We start from the raw sequence: 18,683 nt of genomic DNA, 5'->3' as shown, positions 1-18,683 counted from the left end.
ACCTCATAATCCCCTATATCCTAGCAGTTATGATGTAATAGGAGAGGTTTTTCCCTATCAGGCTATTTTTTGGCTGAAATTGAACCTCCAAGATATTGCAATTACAGGGTTTTGTCACGTTTTGCTCCTGACATTGCCTCTGTCTTCCTCTTCTTTCAAAGAACACCAAGTGTTCGGTGTAATTAAGGTTCTGCAAGAATGATCTTTTAACACATGGAGATGGAAAGCAAGAGATTTCATGGGGAAAATACTTACTGCATTCAGAAGTAATGGAAACAGGATCTGCTTCTGACCCCGGCAAGGCCTCTAAAATCCAATTCTCAGAAGACAACCACAATCAAAATAGCAAAGCCTTAATTCAGAGATGTGAGGCTCCTGAACTAGGCACCAGAGCCCCCTGCTGATGCTATAATCATAGGTCAATGCCACGTAAAACAACTTAGGGACTATTTAGAGGCCTGCAAAGGATGTATTTGATCCATTTCCCCTTTTAATCAGTCTTTCTTAGTTACTGATGGAGCCTCTCCTCGTACCCCCCCCCCAGTCCCCAAAGAGCCATAAGCGCTTGCAATGCATAAGGCTTCGTGTGGGTAATTTGTCTGGTGAGTGCTTGCAAGTGGACTGTGGAGGGGCTGATGTGGATTGTCACCAGCCTTAGACTGACACAGCCTCCAAAGCTCTGCTGATCACCTCCGGGCGCCCAGCGGGGCAGGGCCCTGAAGATTCATCCATAAGGAATTCCTTTGGAGATGCAATTTCGACTCCAAAGTCTTTGGTGTCAGGTCTTTAAAACCTCTTTGAAACACTCCCATTTCCCTGCCAAAAGGCCAAGAAGAGACAAGGGAATAAAATCCTGGGGTTTGATGAAATATTTCTCAGCCCCTGTTCCGCACTTGAGGGAAGAGGTGAATCCTGAGCAGCCCCCGTTTATTATGGCTCCAGCTGTAGGGGGTCAATGAGCCCCGCTCACTCTTTCCTTCATTACCCCTCTGCTTCCACTAATGGCCCTGCTCACTTCCAAGCACTGAAGGCTCTGTCACTGCTTAGTGGTTTTCTGAGTGTTCCTCTATAATCTGAGCAGCACCAGTAGGTTTTCACTCAGAGACCTTGAAGTTCTTCCCCGTGTCATCTTGTCAGGCTCATTTCATCTCAGCAATTCCCGCTCTGTTTCACACTCCATCATTGGCAGCCCGAGAAAGTTTTCATCTAATTCTTGAACCCTGGTTTAATTCAACAGCAAGGGCTGCGGTGCCATCCTTCGTACACCTCTTGCATCAATTCAGAGCAGGTTTCAAGGAGCAGGCAGTGTGTAAAGCTCAGCCTGATTCTTGGTTTCCCCTTCTCATTTTCTCTTATTGAAAAACCAGAGGGAGGGGAGCAGACAGGTGAATGAGCAGGATTTTTGGGGTGCAGCCAGAGCAAGGCTTCGGGTCTGCACTCTGGAAGCTCAGAGCAGGCAGCGATCCCTGCTGCAGAAAGGCACAACAAGAGATGAGGATGAGAGGTCCTTAAACTGTATCTTGCGCAAAATAGAGGCAAACAATGGGACATGGGTACTTAAAATAAGCTTTTTTAAATCAAAAGAAGTCGTAGCATGATAAAATCATGGAACCTCAGACTGGTTTGGGTTGAAGGGACCTTAAAGCTCCTCCAGCTCCAACCCCTGCCACGGGCAGGGACACCTTCCACTGGAGCAGCTTGCTCCAAGCCCCTGTGTCCAACCTGGCCTTGAACACTGCCAGGGATGGGGCAGCCACAGCTTCTCTGGGCACCCTGTGCCAGCGCCTCAGCACCCTCCCAGGGATGAAGTCCTGTGTGTTAGACCTCATCCATCTCCCATGGTGGGATGTTCCTGCACTCTGCCCTGCTCCGTTCAGGTGCATGGGGATGGCAGCTCCAAATCCAGCCAGCTGTCTGACTGAGAGCACCATGAGACTGATCCATAAGACTTCTCCTTGGGCAGCAGCACATTTGGCAAAGAATCACACAGAGAACTATCTAATGCAAACTGTGGGCTGGGCTTTGAGCAAGGGCTGTTGTGAAGCTGCAGGGATTTCAGGAGGAAGCAGAGATGATAATTAATGCCTGGTTCGAAAGCAATTACACCAATTATGTTTTTAATTTAATCTCTGCAAAATTCGGGACTCTTAGAAAAGGTAAATAAACAGCTTTAAAAACATTAACTCTCTCCTGTTGAGCGCATCCCGGCTAAGAGAGCTGCGCACAAAGCAGGGGTCAGCGTGCCCCCACAGCAGCATTAAGCAGTATTAAGGCTCTTTTGTTCCTGTTCCTTTAGAGTCTTGTCATGCCACATCCCGACTAACAAGCTCTCCCTTTCCGTGTGCCGCCGTAGGTTCAGCCCATACGAGTGGTACGACGCCCATCCCTGCAACCCGGGATCGGACATCGTGGAGAACAACTTCACCCTATTGAACAGCTTCTGGTTTGGGATGGGAGCGCTCATGCAGCAGGGTAAGGTCTGCTCATAGACCCACAGGCAGCGGGTGAGGTGTGGGAGAGGGGAGGCAGCTTTCTTCCCGCACCTCCAGGGGTCCACCATGCAGGACACACTGGGTACCTGGTGCATCGCAGCACCGAAGGGACCTGCTCCCTGAGGGGTCCTGGGGCCGGGGCCAGCAAAGGGCTGATGAGGCAGGATCTCCTGTGGTTATTGCCTCGTTAGCTGTGATCTGCACTTCAGCAGCTCCTGGTGACTGCGTTTGGTATCAGCCCCTTCCTTTGAGCTTCACGTCCACGCAGACACCTCTGCACCCTGCCTGCAACAGGGATGAAGGAACACAGGGGGATGCGCGCCAAAGCTGAGCCCTGTCTGGAGCACCCCAGGACATGGTCCAGGGGCTTTACGCCAAGAGAGCCATCTGGATTTTCCTGTGTCAGAACAAGCTTCTCAGCCTTTTGTCTTCATTTCTGGCACCTGCCTCTATTTGCACTTCCACCTCCTGCGGGGCAGAGCCCCATCCATCCTGCCAGCTCAGACACATCACCAACCCCATGAGCTGCAGGTGGCTGCCAGCACCCCCGTGCCACCACGCAGCAATCATCACCATTAATGAAGCGTGCACGCTCTGGCAGGTGCCATCTGGAAGCTCTGTGATGGAGCAGCGGCGCGTTCACACGTGTGCTGCTGCTGGGGTGCCCAGAGGAGCATCCATGGACCATGCCCTGAGGAGGGGCACTGCCTTCCTCATCTCCCTCAGCTGCTTAATTCACCAAACTCGGCAGCATCCCACAGATTCTGCAAATTCCTATTCCTGATAATTCAATTTGTTTAATGTCAGGATCTTTGTCCTGGCTTGCTCTGCTTTGAATGAACGCTTACAGAACAGAGGGCATCTTGCCCTCCGGTCTGCCTCCATTTTTATCCTCATCTGGTCATTCTGCACATTGTGAAATGGCCTGAAAGCCCCTCCAACACAGGGCAGAGGGGATGGCGAGGAGCTCCTCTGGGCAGCTCAGCCCAGCAGCCACCACGTGCGAGACAGAATGCTTTCTATTCTACTGGTGCACCCGTCGACACTGACAGGGACCTTAGAAATGGGATATAGATGGGATTACATTCACATCTGTGGGTGGAATAGAGCAAATGGAATATATAGAGATGGAATGAACAGAGTAAATCAGTTAGGAAGACAGCAGAAGGGGAACTTGCGAGCAGCTCTGAAAGAAGGAATGAAATTCAGCTGTAATCTAATTGCAGAAAATCCAGGAATAGAAATAAGTGGAAAATGTCAAACAATTGTCACACTTTAATTTACCATGTATCAGTAGTTATTCCCACGGAGCAAAAGAACCCCAGCACTAGCTTGGTGGCATGTGCAGTGCTGCTGCTCCATGCTCCTCCTGTTGCTGCAGCGGGTAATAGAGATTCTTCCCAGCTCTCACTGCCCTGATGGCCAGTGACAGTTCCCAGCCAGACTGTTTAGCAGGATGAATCACCTTCTTATCAGCAGCTGATAAATGAAAGGAGCTGAATTCCTTTTAACTCTGCTCTGCATCTCAGAAGAAAAAGATTTCAAAGCTGGACTGATGTCGCACCGCCCGATGCATCAGAGGACAGGAGATGGAATGGGAAAGAAGCGGGATCCTGGGAAGAACTGAATCAGGATCTCAAGAACTGAAGCAGCCCTCAGTATCCAAGGCTCCTCTGCTTCCTGGTGCCTCCTTGCTGCACTCAGGAGAAAAGCCACGCTCCATGCTCCGCTTTGGTGCCTCACTGCTTAAAATTGCTTTGCAAAGAGCAGTCTTTGCTGCAGATTCCAGGCTGGATGTATCCTCTGAACACAGTCATTTCAAACCCAAAGCTCTTTCCCGGCTTTAAAAGGTGTCTTGGGCAATTACGAAAATAGCACAACCCATTTAGTCCTTCACATCTGCTCAGTAAAAGTCATTCCAGACCAGTTACACCTTTTATGCTGTAGCATCTCCTGCTTCCCCACTTCTAAGTGGTATTCAAAGTACTGGACCCTGATAGTTCCTTCCTCCTGTTTGATTTTGTTTTAAACCTTATGTATTTGAACACATTCCCTGGAGTGAGGCTTTGAAGAGGAATTCATAGACAAGCAAAGCCTTTTTTAAATGGCACAACAAAACACTCATCAAAGTCCACAAATCGCTTGCTATTTAAATCTCATCCAAGCAGCCTGGTTAATTACTTCACTTGGAATATTGCCTGTACATTGGGCACTGCACGAGGGCAGCAGTGAAGGGAAAGGGGTTCTACACAAACCCCACTTATTCCACTGCATGCAACTTGTTGGGATCATCATTTGCCTCAAAACCAGTTGGCTTCAATTGCATAGCTGGTACAGTTCCAACAGTGAAACCTAATCCTTTCTATACACAGATCTATGTATGCAATGTGTGTATGTGTATATAAAATGGGTTCTTTCTCTCTCTGTTAACCTCTTTCTTCCTTCTCCTTTTCCCCTTCCCACCCCAGGCTCGGAGCTGATGCCCAAAGCACTGTCTACACGGATCATTGGTGGCATATGGTGGTTCTTCACCCTAATTATCATCTCGTCCTACACGGCCAACCTTGCTGCCTTCCTGACAGTGGAGAGGATGGAGTCCCCCATCGACTCGGCAGATGACTTGGCAAAGCAGACAAAAATAGAGTATGGAGCAGTGAAGGACGGAGCTACCATGACCTTCTTCAAGGTGAGACCAGGCAGATGCAACGCTCCCAGGCCAATGGGAGTGAGAATAAGGAGCCAAAGACAAAAAGCCTCCTAAGCCACCGCTGCTTCTCCTTAGGTTGCTTCAGTCTCGCATCTTTGGCAGGACTCTGACAGTTCAGCTCACAGAGGTTCCACAGAGCCCTTGAGGCTGCCCCGAGCAGCCTCCAGGGACAGAGGAGACAGCAAATGAAACCTAAAGCTGGCCAGATGTTGCAGTATACCCTCCCCGACCGGTATTTCTTATAGCTGAAATGCCTTTCTTATCCTTCAGGTACTCACATTAGCGTAGTCAAGTTTTCTTAACCTCTGAAACCCAGTGCAAGGTAACACCACCGATGCATCAGACCCAAATCACATTAATTTCTTCTCTTTAAAGCATAATTAATTTCAGGAGTCAGCCAACACTGCAGAGGAGGCTGCTAAGAACGTTCATATTTCACTATTGCCTCCAAAATGGAAAGAAACCCAGAGACTTGAAAAGACTTTCAAAACCACAGCTGGCCTGTAAAAACACTTCAGGAAAAAGAGAGAGAATAAAGGAATAGAAATGAGGGTGATTAATCTAAGGGATGATCACGCTGGCTTGGAGGAGAATTTAAATGCACGGTGTACTCAAAAAGCTGTGTGCCGAGGCAAGGTTTGGAGTGGGGCTCCCATGGGAGCACAGGCAGAGCTGGGCTGGCTGCAGCACCCATGGATGCCAACGCTCTCCCTGGGGGCTGTGGCAGCAAGGCAAGAGGGGCACTGGCAGAGCAGAGCCTGTGGTGTAGGAATGGGGCTGATCCCTCCCCCGGTCACCCTAATGCAGAAGGAAATATATGGGCCAGAGCGTGACAAACAGTTCGTGCTTTAAAAAGCAGGTTGTGCCTGGAATAGTGCAGTGATTTGAATAGGCCCAGTGTAAGGCAGCGAGATGGGGCCATCAACAGTTTAATTGCCAAGACTCGTTAAAGGAAACCTATGTGCTGAATTTTAATAGCCAGGAAGAGCAGCGTTCTTCTGCAGCTTCCCTTGGTTAAGGAGCCACTGTACTCCCTGAACCTCCACTCTGAGAGGCAGCAAGGCAGGTTGATGAGGAAACATGGAGGATTTGATTTGGCTTGAGCCATGATTCATGCTGGGAAACGACAGCGTGGCTCTGAATAGCAGGTTGCTGCAGGTCACTTTGCCTTCTGCAGTGGAGCTGGTGCATGCGGTTTTGTCTTTGGCATGGTCAGGTGCATTGTGTTCCGTCCAAAAGCAATAGAAATCTACCACAGCTCTCAGGAAAGACAGGCTGTTACTGATGTGTTTTAACTGCTCTTTCCAACCTGAGTTTTATATGGGAGTAAAAGGAAACAGCCTTCTTTTACAAATCATCAAGGACATAGTATATTTGCTGCTTCATATCATTATCCATCAGAATCCTTCCTCAGGCTTCTAATGGGCATCTGGCAGGGTTTATTGTTGCAGTGTGTTTGCCTTTTCCTTTTATTATCCTTGTTGTTTGGAGGCGAATTCTCAGGGATGTCCCTTCTGAGAAGCGTTTTGACTGGTGGAGCACTGAGAGCATCATGCAGGATGTTCACTGGTCCCCATGTACAGAGGGATACAGGGGAGGCTGAATTCCTCCCGCCCCTCAACAAGGTCTTTTCCAAATGGCTGGGCTGCATCACAGCTGCTCTGCAGTGCCACCTTCATGGGGACATCTTCAAACAGCACAAAGCTCTGGGGGACCGAGCATTGAGCATCCCAATGTCTGCTGAGGATCCGCATCTCCTCGGATGGGTGGGATCAAAGGAATGGCAAACAAGGCTTCACATCACCTCCCTCTGCTCTGCTAAAGAGGGGGTTACCAGCAGAGAGAGAGCCCCACAGCTCCTGGGGCTCTGGAGGTCCAGCACTCCCTCATTTTGGTGAACAGACTCACTGCTGGGACAAGAGGCCGATGGCAGCATCCCAACTGGGACCTCACCTCTTTAGTGGACTACACACTAGGACTTCATCCAGATTGCTGCCTTGTTCCTCGTGGGGTTGTTCTGCAAAGTGGTCCCCCTCACATTAAGAACTCACTCCTCTGCTGCTCCATGGAAAAGAAGCTGCAAACAACATACACGGATCCCCCCCAAGCCATGGCCCCTTCATCTGTGCCTGCAGCTCTGCCCATCACTGTCTTCAGCCAGATCCCACCTGGGTCTGTAGGCCCCCCAGCACATGGTGGTCTAACAAAGCAGGACCTTGGGCTGCACAAAGAGAGCACCATCCTGGAAATCATCCTGGGGAGCAGTAGGAAATGGGAGGAAGGAGACAAATGCCTTGCACGCTGTTCCCTGAGCCAATTCCAAACGTACACCAACCGTAGTGGCAGATTTTGACGTCTGAAAAGCACCTCGAAGAAGTTATTTATTCTATTTGCTCCCTGGCAATGCAGATCGAGTTACAGGGATAAACCCAGATCAATTAATTTAGGAAGAGCATCAAGCGTTCATTATAAATCAACCAGAACTCCTTCCCATCTTGCAGTGGGTGCTGTCTCTCTGAACAGACGCTGGGTTTAACGTGCAGTGTGGAATACGAGTGTGGAAGTGTGTGTGTGTGTACATATATATTCACTTGTACAGAAATGTTAAATCCTCAACAGTAAGCATCTTCAGTTGCTGAAAATCAATTTATTTTTTCATACAGGCTGGAATTGAAAATCTTAAGCCTGGAAGTCACTTTCTTGCCAATTTTGCTGATAAAAAAGCGTATATGTCTTGGCAAGATGCCTTGTAGTGGCTCCTCTAAACTATTCCATTAATTTATTTGGGTGACTGGTCTTGAAGCATTGGTTATTAAAGGCAGCTTCTGAGCTGTGACTCTAAAGAATGAATTCAGAGGCGCTCTCACAGTGTCACTGCAGTTGCTGCATTCAGAGGGGCTGGTGCTGAGCTTTTCATACATGCATCTCATTTAGCACTAACGCAGGGGTTTAGTCAGATGCAGAGGGCAGGGGATCAGATTCTGATGTTATTTATCCCAACCAACACGAGGAGAAGCTCTGCTCCTATGAAGTGGTGGGAGAGGTGTAAATGGGAGACAGGACTCCGTGGGGTGAGCCTCCGCTGCCGTGATCTGCCACCTTTATCAGCAATAATCTCCATCATCCCACATAAAGACCTGTAGGGACAGGACAAAGGGGAATGGCTTTAAGCTGCTAGAGGGGAGATTGAGAGGAGATCTTAAGAAGAAGTTCTTCCTCTTCTTCAGTTGCAAAATCAGAAGTCAGCAAAACAGACCCAGTTTACGTGCATCCTTTATGGTTATTAAATCACTGCTAAGACGGTTTTGTGTATTCCTATGGCACGTTCTCAGGTGATGTCATGCAAATTCCCATAAACAAGCGACCACTTCTGCAGTGTGGCTGAAGTGTTCCAGGAGGAGGAAGGGGAGGAAGGAACGTTTCCCCTGATAGGAAAAGCCCAGTGGTTGAGGTAGGCTGGAGCGGGAGCACCCAGCGCTTGGCAGTTCTCGACCGGTGACGGCTCTCACAGTGACTGACAGTTGCTGCTGGATTGGACCCGAACAAATAGCCCAGTCTCTCAACCTGCTGGTGCTGTGCTGAGAGTTACAGCGGGGGCATTTCCACTTGGAAAAGGAGTGTTCTTATCTCATGTTAGCAAAGGGAAAGGCACTCATAGGAAATGAATTCCCAGGGAGGAAGTGGCAGGTTTTAGACTACGGGGACAACCTGAGATTGCTTTGACCCGAGCCGTGCTTTGAGCTGCTCTGCCTGCTCCAGGGGCCTGACCTGCCCTCCCTGCAGGACCCACCGCCACCTTATCTCTGGGAAGATGAGGCTGCTGCCGTCAGCATCACCGTGCTGCTGGGATGCTGCTGCAGGGCTCAGCCCCGTGTTGGCAGCTCTCTGTTGCACCAGGCATGAGCAAGCAGCTCTGGCCCAGGCGTGCTCCAGCCAGAGAGGGTCCTTACCCCACCGTGGGTGCCCCCATCCCCTGGCCTTCCTCCTGGCTCCTCCTGCAACTTCAAACCACAATTAAGTCCTTTCAGCTGGTCAAAAGCAGTGATTTAAGAAGAGAAGAGAAAAGTGGTTTTTCTCTTCCAGGGAGCGCTGTCTGATGTAATTTAAGTTGCCTGAAGAGCTACAATGCCTCATGCAAGTCCTATTAGCTTCACTAAATGCAGCCTATTGATTTTTTGCCAGTTTATTTTGCTCTATGCTTTAAACTGGAGAACACTGATGTTGTTTAAGAGCTCTGTGTCAACACCCAAGGAGCATTAAATGCAGGAAGAGCAGGAGAGAAAGGGAGAGCCAGTGAACCCAGAGGCTTTTGATGTGAACTATATAAATGTTAAACAAGTCTTATCAGCAAGCTGAGTGTGCTATTCATTTCAATTACCCATTGTAATGCACAGATATTTAATAATCCTTTTGGAGGCTACATCTCTTGCTGCTCTTTGAGGTTTGATAGATGCCACAAATCTATCTTAGAGGCACCGGTCCAGCTTTTCAAGTAAGGCAGATTATCCTGCCTCTTGAATGAAGTTTGCTCCAGCACATCCACTCCTGCACATTCATCAAGTGGATTATAACATGAGCTTTAACTGAGAAGAAATGAGTCCATGGATATTTCAGTTAGGAGCCCACAGGGTTAAAGACAGAGGAACAGCCTTTGCCACTGTGCTACTGAAGCAGCTTTGGGGGTGTGAAGCTTTTGTTTAACTTGAAGAAGCTGAATAAAAGGAAGTGGACAGGCAAAGCATTTGAAATAGAAAGCATTACAAGGGACCTTTTCCTTAGCTAATTTATCCTTATTTATAGTGGTTTTGCTGGCACATTTTGGGTGATATTGCAAAAATGAGGGGAAAACAGGATAGCAGCAGTTGGGATGGGCTGGGGCTCCATCTCCTGCTTTCTTAGGGAAGGACAGAGACCTGAAAGGAGATAAAGCTTCTGTGTAGCAACTCCCCTGCAGCTGCAGGTGAGCAGTTACCCTTAGTCAAGGCAAAGCACAAAGACTTTTCAACCCCTCCAACTTATCAGCCAGCTTCAGGCTCTTGCTCAGCAGTGCCGGGGAGGAGGAGGAGGTTTTGGCTGACTAAGCTGCCTCTTATAGAATAAGAAGGCAAGAAGAGATGCAGGAAAAACAAGAAGTTAGGCAGAAAAGAACGGCACATAAAGGAGCAGGCAGCAGCGTGAACACAAGCCTCAACCTCCCAGTGCTTTTCCAGAGCTCAAGTGAATGCATGGAGCTGGCGTGATGAGCCCAGGGGAACACAGGGACCTTTAAGAGAGCTGCTGGGCCTCCCTGGGGACTCTTACAAAGCCAGTTGTGCCTTTAGTGACAACCTGCACAGGGACAGCTCAGGAGGTGGTCATAGACAAATGGTATATGTCAAATATTACGGAAAGACATAAAATAACCATGTTTCTTCTCACCCAACATACTTTGTAAAGGAAGAAAACAACATTACCATGAACAGGAAGCTAGAAAAAACCTTCCTCCTATTTTACCAGCATGCCTGCTGATAGTGAAGGAGTATCCCTGTTTATTTTTAGCCGTAAGACAATCTGCTTGAATCCTTCTACACCTCTGTTTATGTGGGTATGTTAAATTCGTTTGGCAGTTGCACATATCTCAGAGGAGACATGTTTCCTTGCAATGCTTGAGGAAAGACAAAAATACAATAGAGCGTGTGCAAAAAGAGAGAAACATGCCCTCTGAAATGTTCCCTGTCTCCTCTCATTGTGCAGAGACAGGAGAAACAAAATCCTGCTTAGGAAGCTAATGCATTTAAAGAGATGTGCTGATAGCCTGTCACACGAGCAAGTTCTGAGGGCATCGAGGCAAGGTCTCCTGCCCCTCGCTGAAGTGAATGAGGAGTTCAGGTCCAGCTCCAGGATAAGGGCTCAGGAGCAGGGCTGCTTTATGTTGAGTGTGTGCACGACAGGCAAAGAGCTGGACCTTTGCCTCTTGTTACAGCAACACAAAGCCAAACAATGCTGGGCATGAAAGCAGAGAGACAGTTAAGAAAAGGTCAAACTGGTCCTCATTCCACACTGCGATCTGTTCTCAAACTGGCATTTGTTAGTATTATTTCCTGAAGAGCTACCAGGGTTCAGCAAATGGAAGATTAATTCTTATTTTGGGGATGGGGGGGTGTCATTTTTCCAGAAATCCAAAATTTCCACGTTTGAAAAAATGTGGGCTTTCATGAGCAGCAAACCCACGGCACTTGTCAAAAACAACGAGGAAGGGATCCAGCGAACCCTCACGGCGGACTACGCTCTGCTCATGGAGTCAACCACCATCGAGTACATCACCCAGAGGAACTGCAACCTCACTCAGATCGGGGGGCTCATCGACACCAAAGGCTACGGCATCGGGACTCCCATGGGTAAGTGGGGGTCTGTAGGTACCCGGGGGGGGGACTCATTGCCATGAATACAACAGATGTGACTAAGAAAATCCATTCCCAACAGCAAATCCCCAAACACCAAAGCTTATATTGCCTACCGAAGAGAGGTCTGAGCAACCCTGCTTAACCCAGACACATTCCCTACTTCGTGTGTGGTTTTGTCCTGCTTTCCCTCTGTGTATAATGGTGCTCCCCCTCCCCAGGGTCGCCGTACAGGGACAAGATCACCATTGCCATCCTCCAGCTCCAGGAGGAGGACAAGCTCCATGTAATGAAGGAGAAGTGGTGGCGGGGGAACGGCTGCCCTGAGGATGAGAACAAGGAGGCCAGCGCCCTGGGCATCCAGAACATCGGTGGGATTTTCATCGTGCTGGCAGCAGGATTGGTGCTGTCCGTCTTCGTGGCCATGGTGGAGTTCATCTACAAGCTGCGCAAAACGGCGGAGCGAGAGCAGGTACCGCTTTCCTCCGTTTCCCTGCACCCCCGTTGGCTGCAGTAACGACACTGGTCAACATCTGTAGGGCCATCCTGAGCCAGCCGACACACACAAGTCAGGAAAACACAGACACAATTCCCTGGGAAGGACCTTTCTGAGCTCTTAAATCCAATCGCGTTGCATCTTCCGGGTGTAACGCGTACAGTGCATGAAGTCTCCATCTCCTCTCCCCCCTCAAGGAACTGGTCAGGGTCCACCAGGAAGCCCTATGCTATCTTATCAACTTGCCGCAACACTTACACAGCCGGCCCATCCCACCCACGGTGCCCGATTAGTGCTGCTGAGATGGGAGACCTGCTTTTATGGGTTTCCCTCTTGCCCCTCATGGTACAGCAAGTGGAAAAGCGCATTTGCGTGCATGAGCAGAAATCAAAGCAATCTGCCCACGTGGCGGGCCAGATAGATGAAGGAAAACTGCCCGCTACCAAGCCCAGCAGGATCCGACCGCCCTCCAAATCCCAGCACATAAATCCCCCAGACCCCCCGCAGGGATCACAGGCATTCCCGGCGCTCCAGCTCTGCCTTTCTGCAGGATTTAGTGCATCAAAGGCACGGGAGACAGGGGTCAAGCTGTCTGACATCCCTGACGTCCCGCTAAGCACAGCTGATGCCTTAAACGCAGCCTAAACCTTGCCCTCTGAGGAACCCGTTTCGGATCCCCCCTCTCCCGGTGGGATAATCAGGATGCTGTGCCAGGAATAACGGTGCTTTTTGTCCCCCGCTCTCCCCAGCGCTCCTTCTGCAGCGCCATGGCCGATGAGATCCGGCTGTCCCTCACGTGCCAGCGGCGGGTCAAGCACAAGCCCCAAGCACCCGTCATGGTGAAGACGGACGCCGTGATCAACATGCACACGTTCAACGACCGACGGCTGCCAGGGAAGGACAACATGACCTGCAACACTGGACTGACACCCGTGTTTCCCTAGGGAATGGGAATGGGGGGGGTGGGAGGGAAGGCAGTGCGGCAGACAAGGCTGGATGCGCTCTAAGTGGGGAAGAAAGGATTGAAAACAAAACAAGAAAAACCCAGAAAATTCAGTTAAAAAGCCTGGTTTGGTTCATTTCAAGAGCAAGGCCTTCACCACGCAGCTGCATCCGTCACCGGATAGAAGCAAGAGCTTCAAAGCACGGACTGGAACGTGGGTCTTGGGGCTTTTTGGGTTTGGTTTTGTTCTTTTTCGTTCTTTTGGTTTTCCATGCTTAGATCCTCCAGGCCTCGCGGAGCCCGACCACGCCACCATCACCCATCGCCCATCACCCCGGAGTCTGATGTTTACATACTGCAAACACACGGAGGCAAACCAGAATTGAGCCAAACTGCCCCTCAGTGGGTAAGGAGGAGCCCGAGCAAGGCTCCTTTAGCATGGCAATAAAAAGAACCACTTTGATAGGTGCAGCGTGAGCAGCCGTCTGTGCGAGCATCTATTCCACACTGCCACACAGCACACTTGGGATATGTTGGCCAGGAAAGGGAAAGGTGTCTGGGAAGCACCGTGATGGTCAAGGCATCTTCTCCTGAAGCAGCTCACCGTGGTGGCCCTTTGCCTCAGGGCTGACCACCCGCATGGGGATGTGGTGAGAGAAGGCAACGCACACGTTCATCACTCGATCCAAGGGAGGTGACTGCAAAGGGGCGAGTAAGCCTGAATGGAGCCGAAGCCCTGGCCAGGGATGGGACAGCGCCGGAGCTGCTGCCATCTCCAAGTGACACCAGCCATATAGCCCCCACCCAGCGTGGCACCATGATTGCCAGGTCCTCAGCTCCTTCACTCTTCCCACAAAGCTCGCTCCTTCCTACAAGGAAGCATGGGAAGCAGCTGAGCCCACAGGGTTCAGCAGCAGCAGACCCAAACAGCACTGATTTCACACTCGGACCAGGAGAGGACTGTGCATCTGGTTGAGGACTAAATGCTCCCCATGGCATGAGACACCTGAAAGACCAAGCCTCAGGCTGCAGGGTCAGGGCTGGCCTGGGACAAGCCACACTGTGTGAGCCAAACCTGTCTCCCTCTCGCTGTGCCCGGTGAGCAGCAGCCCCGCAGGCAGCATCTCCGTGTGATTTAAGCAAACACACGCTAAAATGCTCTCAAGAAACCTTCCAGGAACTGTGTTCTTGACCCAGGTCCTGCAGCTGAATTTGGCCACAACTACCAAAGACCCCTCTGCTGACCTAAAGTAATGCTCAAGTAAGTACCTTCACTCGGCTCCATCGCTCCATGGGGAGCCAGTGGGACGCACTGCAGATGCACTTGCAAATTGGAACAGCAATGGCTTTGCCTGTTACCACCCAAAACATCACACAGAGTATCGCAAAGGTGCTTAAAAGCTCTGATTTAAACACTGGTAGCAAAGAAAACAGCAACCTCCCCCTCTAAACCTTGGGTTGGAGAGCGATGGAGCAGCCCTTGCCCGAGCTCTGCATCCCAAACCTTCGTCCTCGGAGCTCTGAGATGTTGAAGTGACCCACTTCGCCCTCCCCTACCTGCAAAGCCTGCCTCGAAAGTTCATCCTCGCCCAAAGGAACAAACCTGTTTGTAGCTGATTTCAGGCTGGTTTTTCCCCACCTCTTTCTATTTCAGGCTGTTAGAAAATTATCTGCAGAGCTGATCAGAGTTAGCTCAAGGGGAGATAGCTGCTCCCCCGCCCCACCACAGAGCAGCATTTGTCCTCATTTCGCTCTTTCTGTGATGAAAAGCAGCAGCATAGTGACCCGAAACAAAAAAAAAAGGTAATTTGTCAAATTTTGACTTAAGATATGCAAAGAATTTATGTTAATTCTCACCTTTTCATGGAAACCATGAAAAATTAGGGGCGAAAGCTGCCAACCCCATGGGCATCATCATCCTAATAGTTTGCTGACCAGATACCTATGGCAGAGCATAGACTGGGAGTCTGGGTCTGCTTCCCAAGGCTAATGACACCGCAAATCCCTAGGCTTGGCAAAGGAGGAGATTTGATGTTTTCTTTGCAGATTTCTCAGCTCTTAGGAAGAGATTTTTACAATTAAGGCAAAGAGAAAAACAAGCCTGAAATGGGTTTTAAATGTCCAGAGAGCAAAATACCAGAGAAAACAGCATTAGTTTTGCTCCCTGGGAGATGATTTTAAAATAAACACATATTACTGATACCATAAACCCCATTTATCCACCTTTGACACCAGTTTGATTTGATTTGACTCACAAACATCCCAGAGTGAGAGGTGAGCATCTAGAATCACGGGTGCTATCTGCCAGCAAGACCAAACCCTGCAGATGAACCTTTTCCCTTCCCTCTCTCCCCTGCCCCTAAATCAGCTGTGAAACAGCAGCTAACATCATGCATCCGCATTATGGGTTCATGTTTAAATCTGTGTCATTAAAGCACTTGATATTTAACAGCAAGAAAGTGTTCTGCACCACTGGGAGCAGCGTTGGAGCTGGGGGGGCTCCCTGGACCCCAGCCCAAGGGGGCCGCTGGCTCCTGCTCACTGTGAACTATTGGGAGGAGGGATGGCTCCGGACCTTGTCCTTCCCGCTGGGACCCTGGGCAGCTGCACCCCATCCTGGGTTAATTCACCTTCTGTTGCACTGCTTAGCACAGGCCAGAGTCTCTCCTGTTATTCCCATTTTCCTTGTTGCTCCTTGCCTTCATCCCGGGAGCCCAAAAGCCATGCGGTGCTTAAACACAGAGGAGGAGCGATGAGACTCACACTTAGCAGTGATACCTTGGGAGACTTCCAAAGGGGCAGAGCTGATGACAAAGCCTCAAAGCCTTCTGTGAGCTGTTCTGTGACCTGTTTGTGACTATCTGCGACTCATGTCTTGGGAATCATCCAACTTCCAACTCTGTTTAAATCAGCTCCTTTCTTCGCTTGGGCAGAGGGACTGAAAAAGTGAGGAGGAAATAAAGAAAAACCAGGTTTGGGCTATTAAACTGCACCTAAACTGTTGTCACCTCTGTTCACTGTCCCTTTATCACTTGCTTTTCCCTTCCAGCTCTCCTGTGAGACAGAGCAGGGGCACAATGGGTAGCTTTGGGGTTGCTTTTCCATTTGGAGTTAACCAACAGCGCGTGTCGGGATGATCCACAAAGAGAAGGAACATGCAAAGGGGACCCAGCTCCAGCTCTGGGCAACCGCAGCTCCCCCCTCAGCGGGTGGTTCTGCAGAGCAGGATGTGGCCGGGCATCTTCCACGTCTCTGAAAGGTCATCACAAAGGGACCTTGAGATCCCAGCAGGATCACCGTGGGGACATCGACCATGCACAGCCACAGGGAGCAGGGACCCTGGTATACCCGTGGTGCTTGGGGCTGCTCCTAGGCACTGGTGTCACCAGCCCTCTGCTGTCCCTACCTTCCTTTGACATGGTTCTCATTGAAAAAACAGTCAAAAAAAAAAAGGCAGAAAAGAGTCGGAAAAAGGAAAAAAAGTCTCCGTGACATTCAGGGGATTTTCCTTTGTGGACATGCAGAATTTCTATGAATATAGTTTTTTGTAAACATTTTGTAACAATTTTGGTTTCATAGTAACTGTGTTACTTGCTGATCATTCGAGGCTGATGTAAATAAGATTTCCAAAAAAAACAAAACAAAAGAAAAAATGGCAATTATTTTCCTTTTTAAGACACTGTGAGATATCGAAGTGCACAGTTTGCTGTATGAAGTAATATGGTTTTAAATTTTAAATAAAAAATTATTTCTAGAAAACAACAAAGTTCCTGCCTGTTTGGATTCAACACCTCCCTCCCTGTTGAAATGCTACACCCAAACCCAAGCTGTCCACTGACATCATCCGTGTCTCCTTATTCCCCCTTGTCCCGAGCCCCTCTCCAGCTTTCCTGCAGCCCCTTTAGGCACTGGAGCTGCTCTCAGGTCTCCTCTTAAGGAGCCTTCTCTTCTCCAGGCTGCCCCAGCCCAGCTCTCTCAGCCTGGCTCCAGGGCAGAGCTGCTCCATCCCCTGGATCATCTTCATCGCCTCCTCCATAAGAGCCCTATGTGCCTCACTCATGTCACAGGGAGGCTCGGATGCTGTAACGCTCCCTGACCTCATATCCCTATGGAAAGTTTTGTGTCAGACAAACCATCAAGCCCAGATAGTCCACGAGGAGCCAGCTGCAGAAGCACTCTCCACAATGGTTTGCCTGGAGGCTGCGTGTGCTCTTCGTGACAGAAAGGTGCCTGAGCCCGAGACCCTTCAACAAGACCACAGGACCCAAGCAGGCTTCAAGGTCCATAAAACCTCTGTTTACCCGCTCTGCCTGTCCATGCGAGTCAAAAACCTTATTAGCCTGATAAAAGCTGAAAGCACCCTAAAGGCCAATGTTTATTAGTCTGAAATCTTTACGACCCTGCTTTATTGTATTGAGGCTGTGGTTTCCGGGATGGGAACGATGAGAGCGGTTGGAGCTGGGCCATTCGAGGCGGCGATAAAACACCCTTTAAGCAGAGGCACAACCCTGCGGCCCCATGCTCCAAAGCCATTTCCCACCCACTGGAATTTAAACGACAATTCCTTCCCATTTTAATTCTTTATAAGGGTCACCTCTCCCAAATCTTTCTCATCTCTGTTCACTCAGGCCCTCTGGGTAACAGCAGCTTTGATTCTCCTGCCGAGTAAGGACTTGGAGAGCAGAGCCCAGTCTCACTTCCATGCTACAAATGCCGATCAATATGCAGGGAACATGTCAAAAAGAAGGGGAATAAAGGTAAAAGCAAGTGATGCTTTCGCAAAGCTTCTTCTACATTGTTCAGCACGAGGCCTGCTTCTGGGACCAAAACCCCTTCCCACGTGCCAAGGGGCACAGCAAGGGAACGGCTGCTCCTGCCCGCAAGGAGCAGGACAAGGCAGCGCTGGCTGACCCTGAGCAGCAGTGGGGGGAATTGTCAGCATAAATCCTTATCACCAATAACACAAGGCAGCAATTAACCTTGTCAGTCAATGGATCACCCTTCCCCGAGTGTGAGCCGCCCGCCCCAAAGCTGCCAGTCAAGCTATAGATGAATTATTAATCAGACAACAGAGATCGGCTCCCTTTGAGCAGCGATGAGTCCTGCTGGGCATAAGAGGGAGAAAAGTGGGAACCCGTGAGAGTGGCAATACCCAACCCACCCATTCTCCCACCCCCTGTTCCACGCAGACACCTTTGGACATTCCAGATTCTCAGCTCACCAGAGGGAGCGATTTTTACCTTGTTTTTCTTCCAGCAAAATCCCATTTTCCAGCAGTAATTGTACAATTGTGTGGGTGTTTTCCTGACCCTGCATGGCAGAGCTCTGACGCAGCCCTGTGCTGCTCGCAGGGATGGAACAGCCAACACAGACCCCACATCTCCTCCTCTGCACCCAACAGCTACAGATACAGCTCTTCCTGCTCCCTCAAACCCAACCAAACAAAGCCTTTGTCACTCAGGAAGGACTTGGGCAAATTTGAACCTAAAGCAAATGCACCTCATTTCCTTCATGGAGACTTGGGGATGGCACAGAGAGAATGAGCGCATCAGGAGGCGCAGCTTCTTCTCTAACACAGTGGGTTTATCAGATTGAGAGATGGCCATTCCATCTCAGAGGAGCTGGGTATGCATCGGCAGCGGACAGGCTGGGAACAAGCATGGAA

The 18,683-nt window shown here is 49.8% G+C and overlaps 1 protein-coding gene across 1 annotated transcript in view; it reads left to right on the top strand.

Annotated features, from left to right (window-relative positions):
* Positions 1-13,658, top strand: part of GRIK3 (glutamate ionotropic receptor kainate type subunit 3) — a 101,000-nt gene extending 87,342 nt beyond the window's left edge. Inside the window, exons 12-16 of the mRNA XM_062620775.1 lie at positions 2,354-2,472; positions 4,961-5,178; positions 11,354-11,576; positions 11,801-12,051; positions 12,825-13,658. Of these exons, the coding sequence (XP_062476759.1) occupies positions 2,354-2,472; positions 4,961-5,178; positions 11,354-11,576; positions 11,801-12,051; positions 12,825-13,019 (1,006 nt within the window). The 3' untranslated portion in view covers positions 13,020-13,658. The remainder of the gene's footprint in view (positions 1-2,353; positions 2,473-4,960; positions 5,179-11,353; positions 11,577-11,800; positions 12,052-12,824) is intronic.
* The last annotated feature ends 5,025 nt before the right edge of the window (positions 13,659-18,683 follow it).

The sequence above is a fragment of the Pezoporus occidentalis genome, unplaced genomic scaffold, assembly GCF_034315485.1.
Source record: "Pezoporus occidentalis ecotype Australia unplaced genomic scaffold, CSIRO_AGI_Poc_V1 ctg223, whole genome shotgun sequence".
Taxonomy (NCBI): domain Eukaryota; kingdom Metazoa; phylum Chordata; class Aves; order Psittaciformes; family Psittacidae; genus Pezoporus; species Pezoporus occidentalis.
This window is presented reverse-complemented; position numbering and strand designations above follow the sequence as displayed.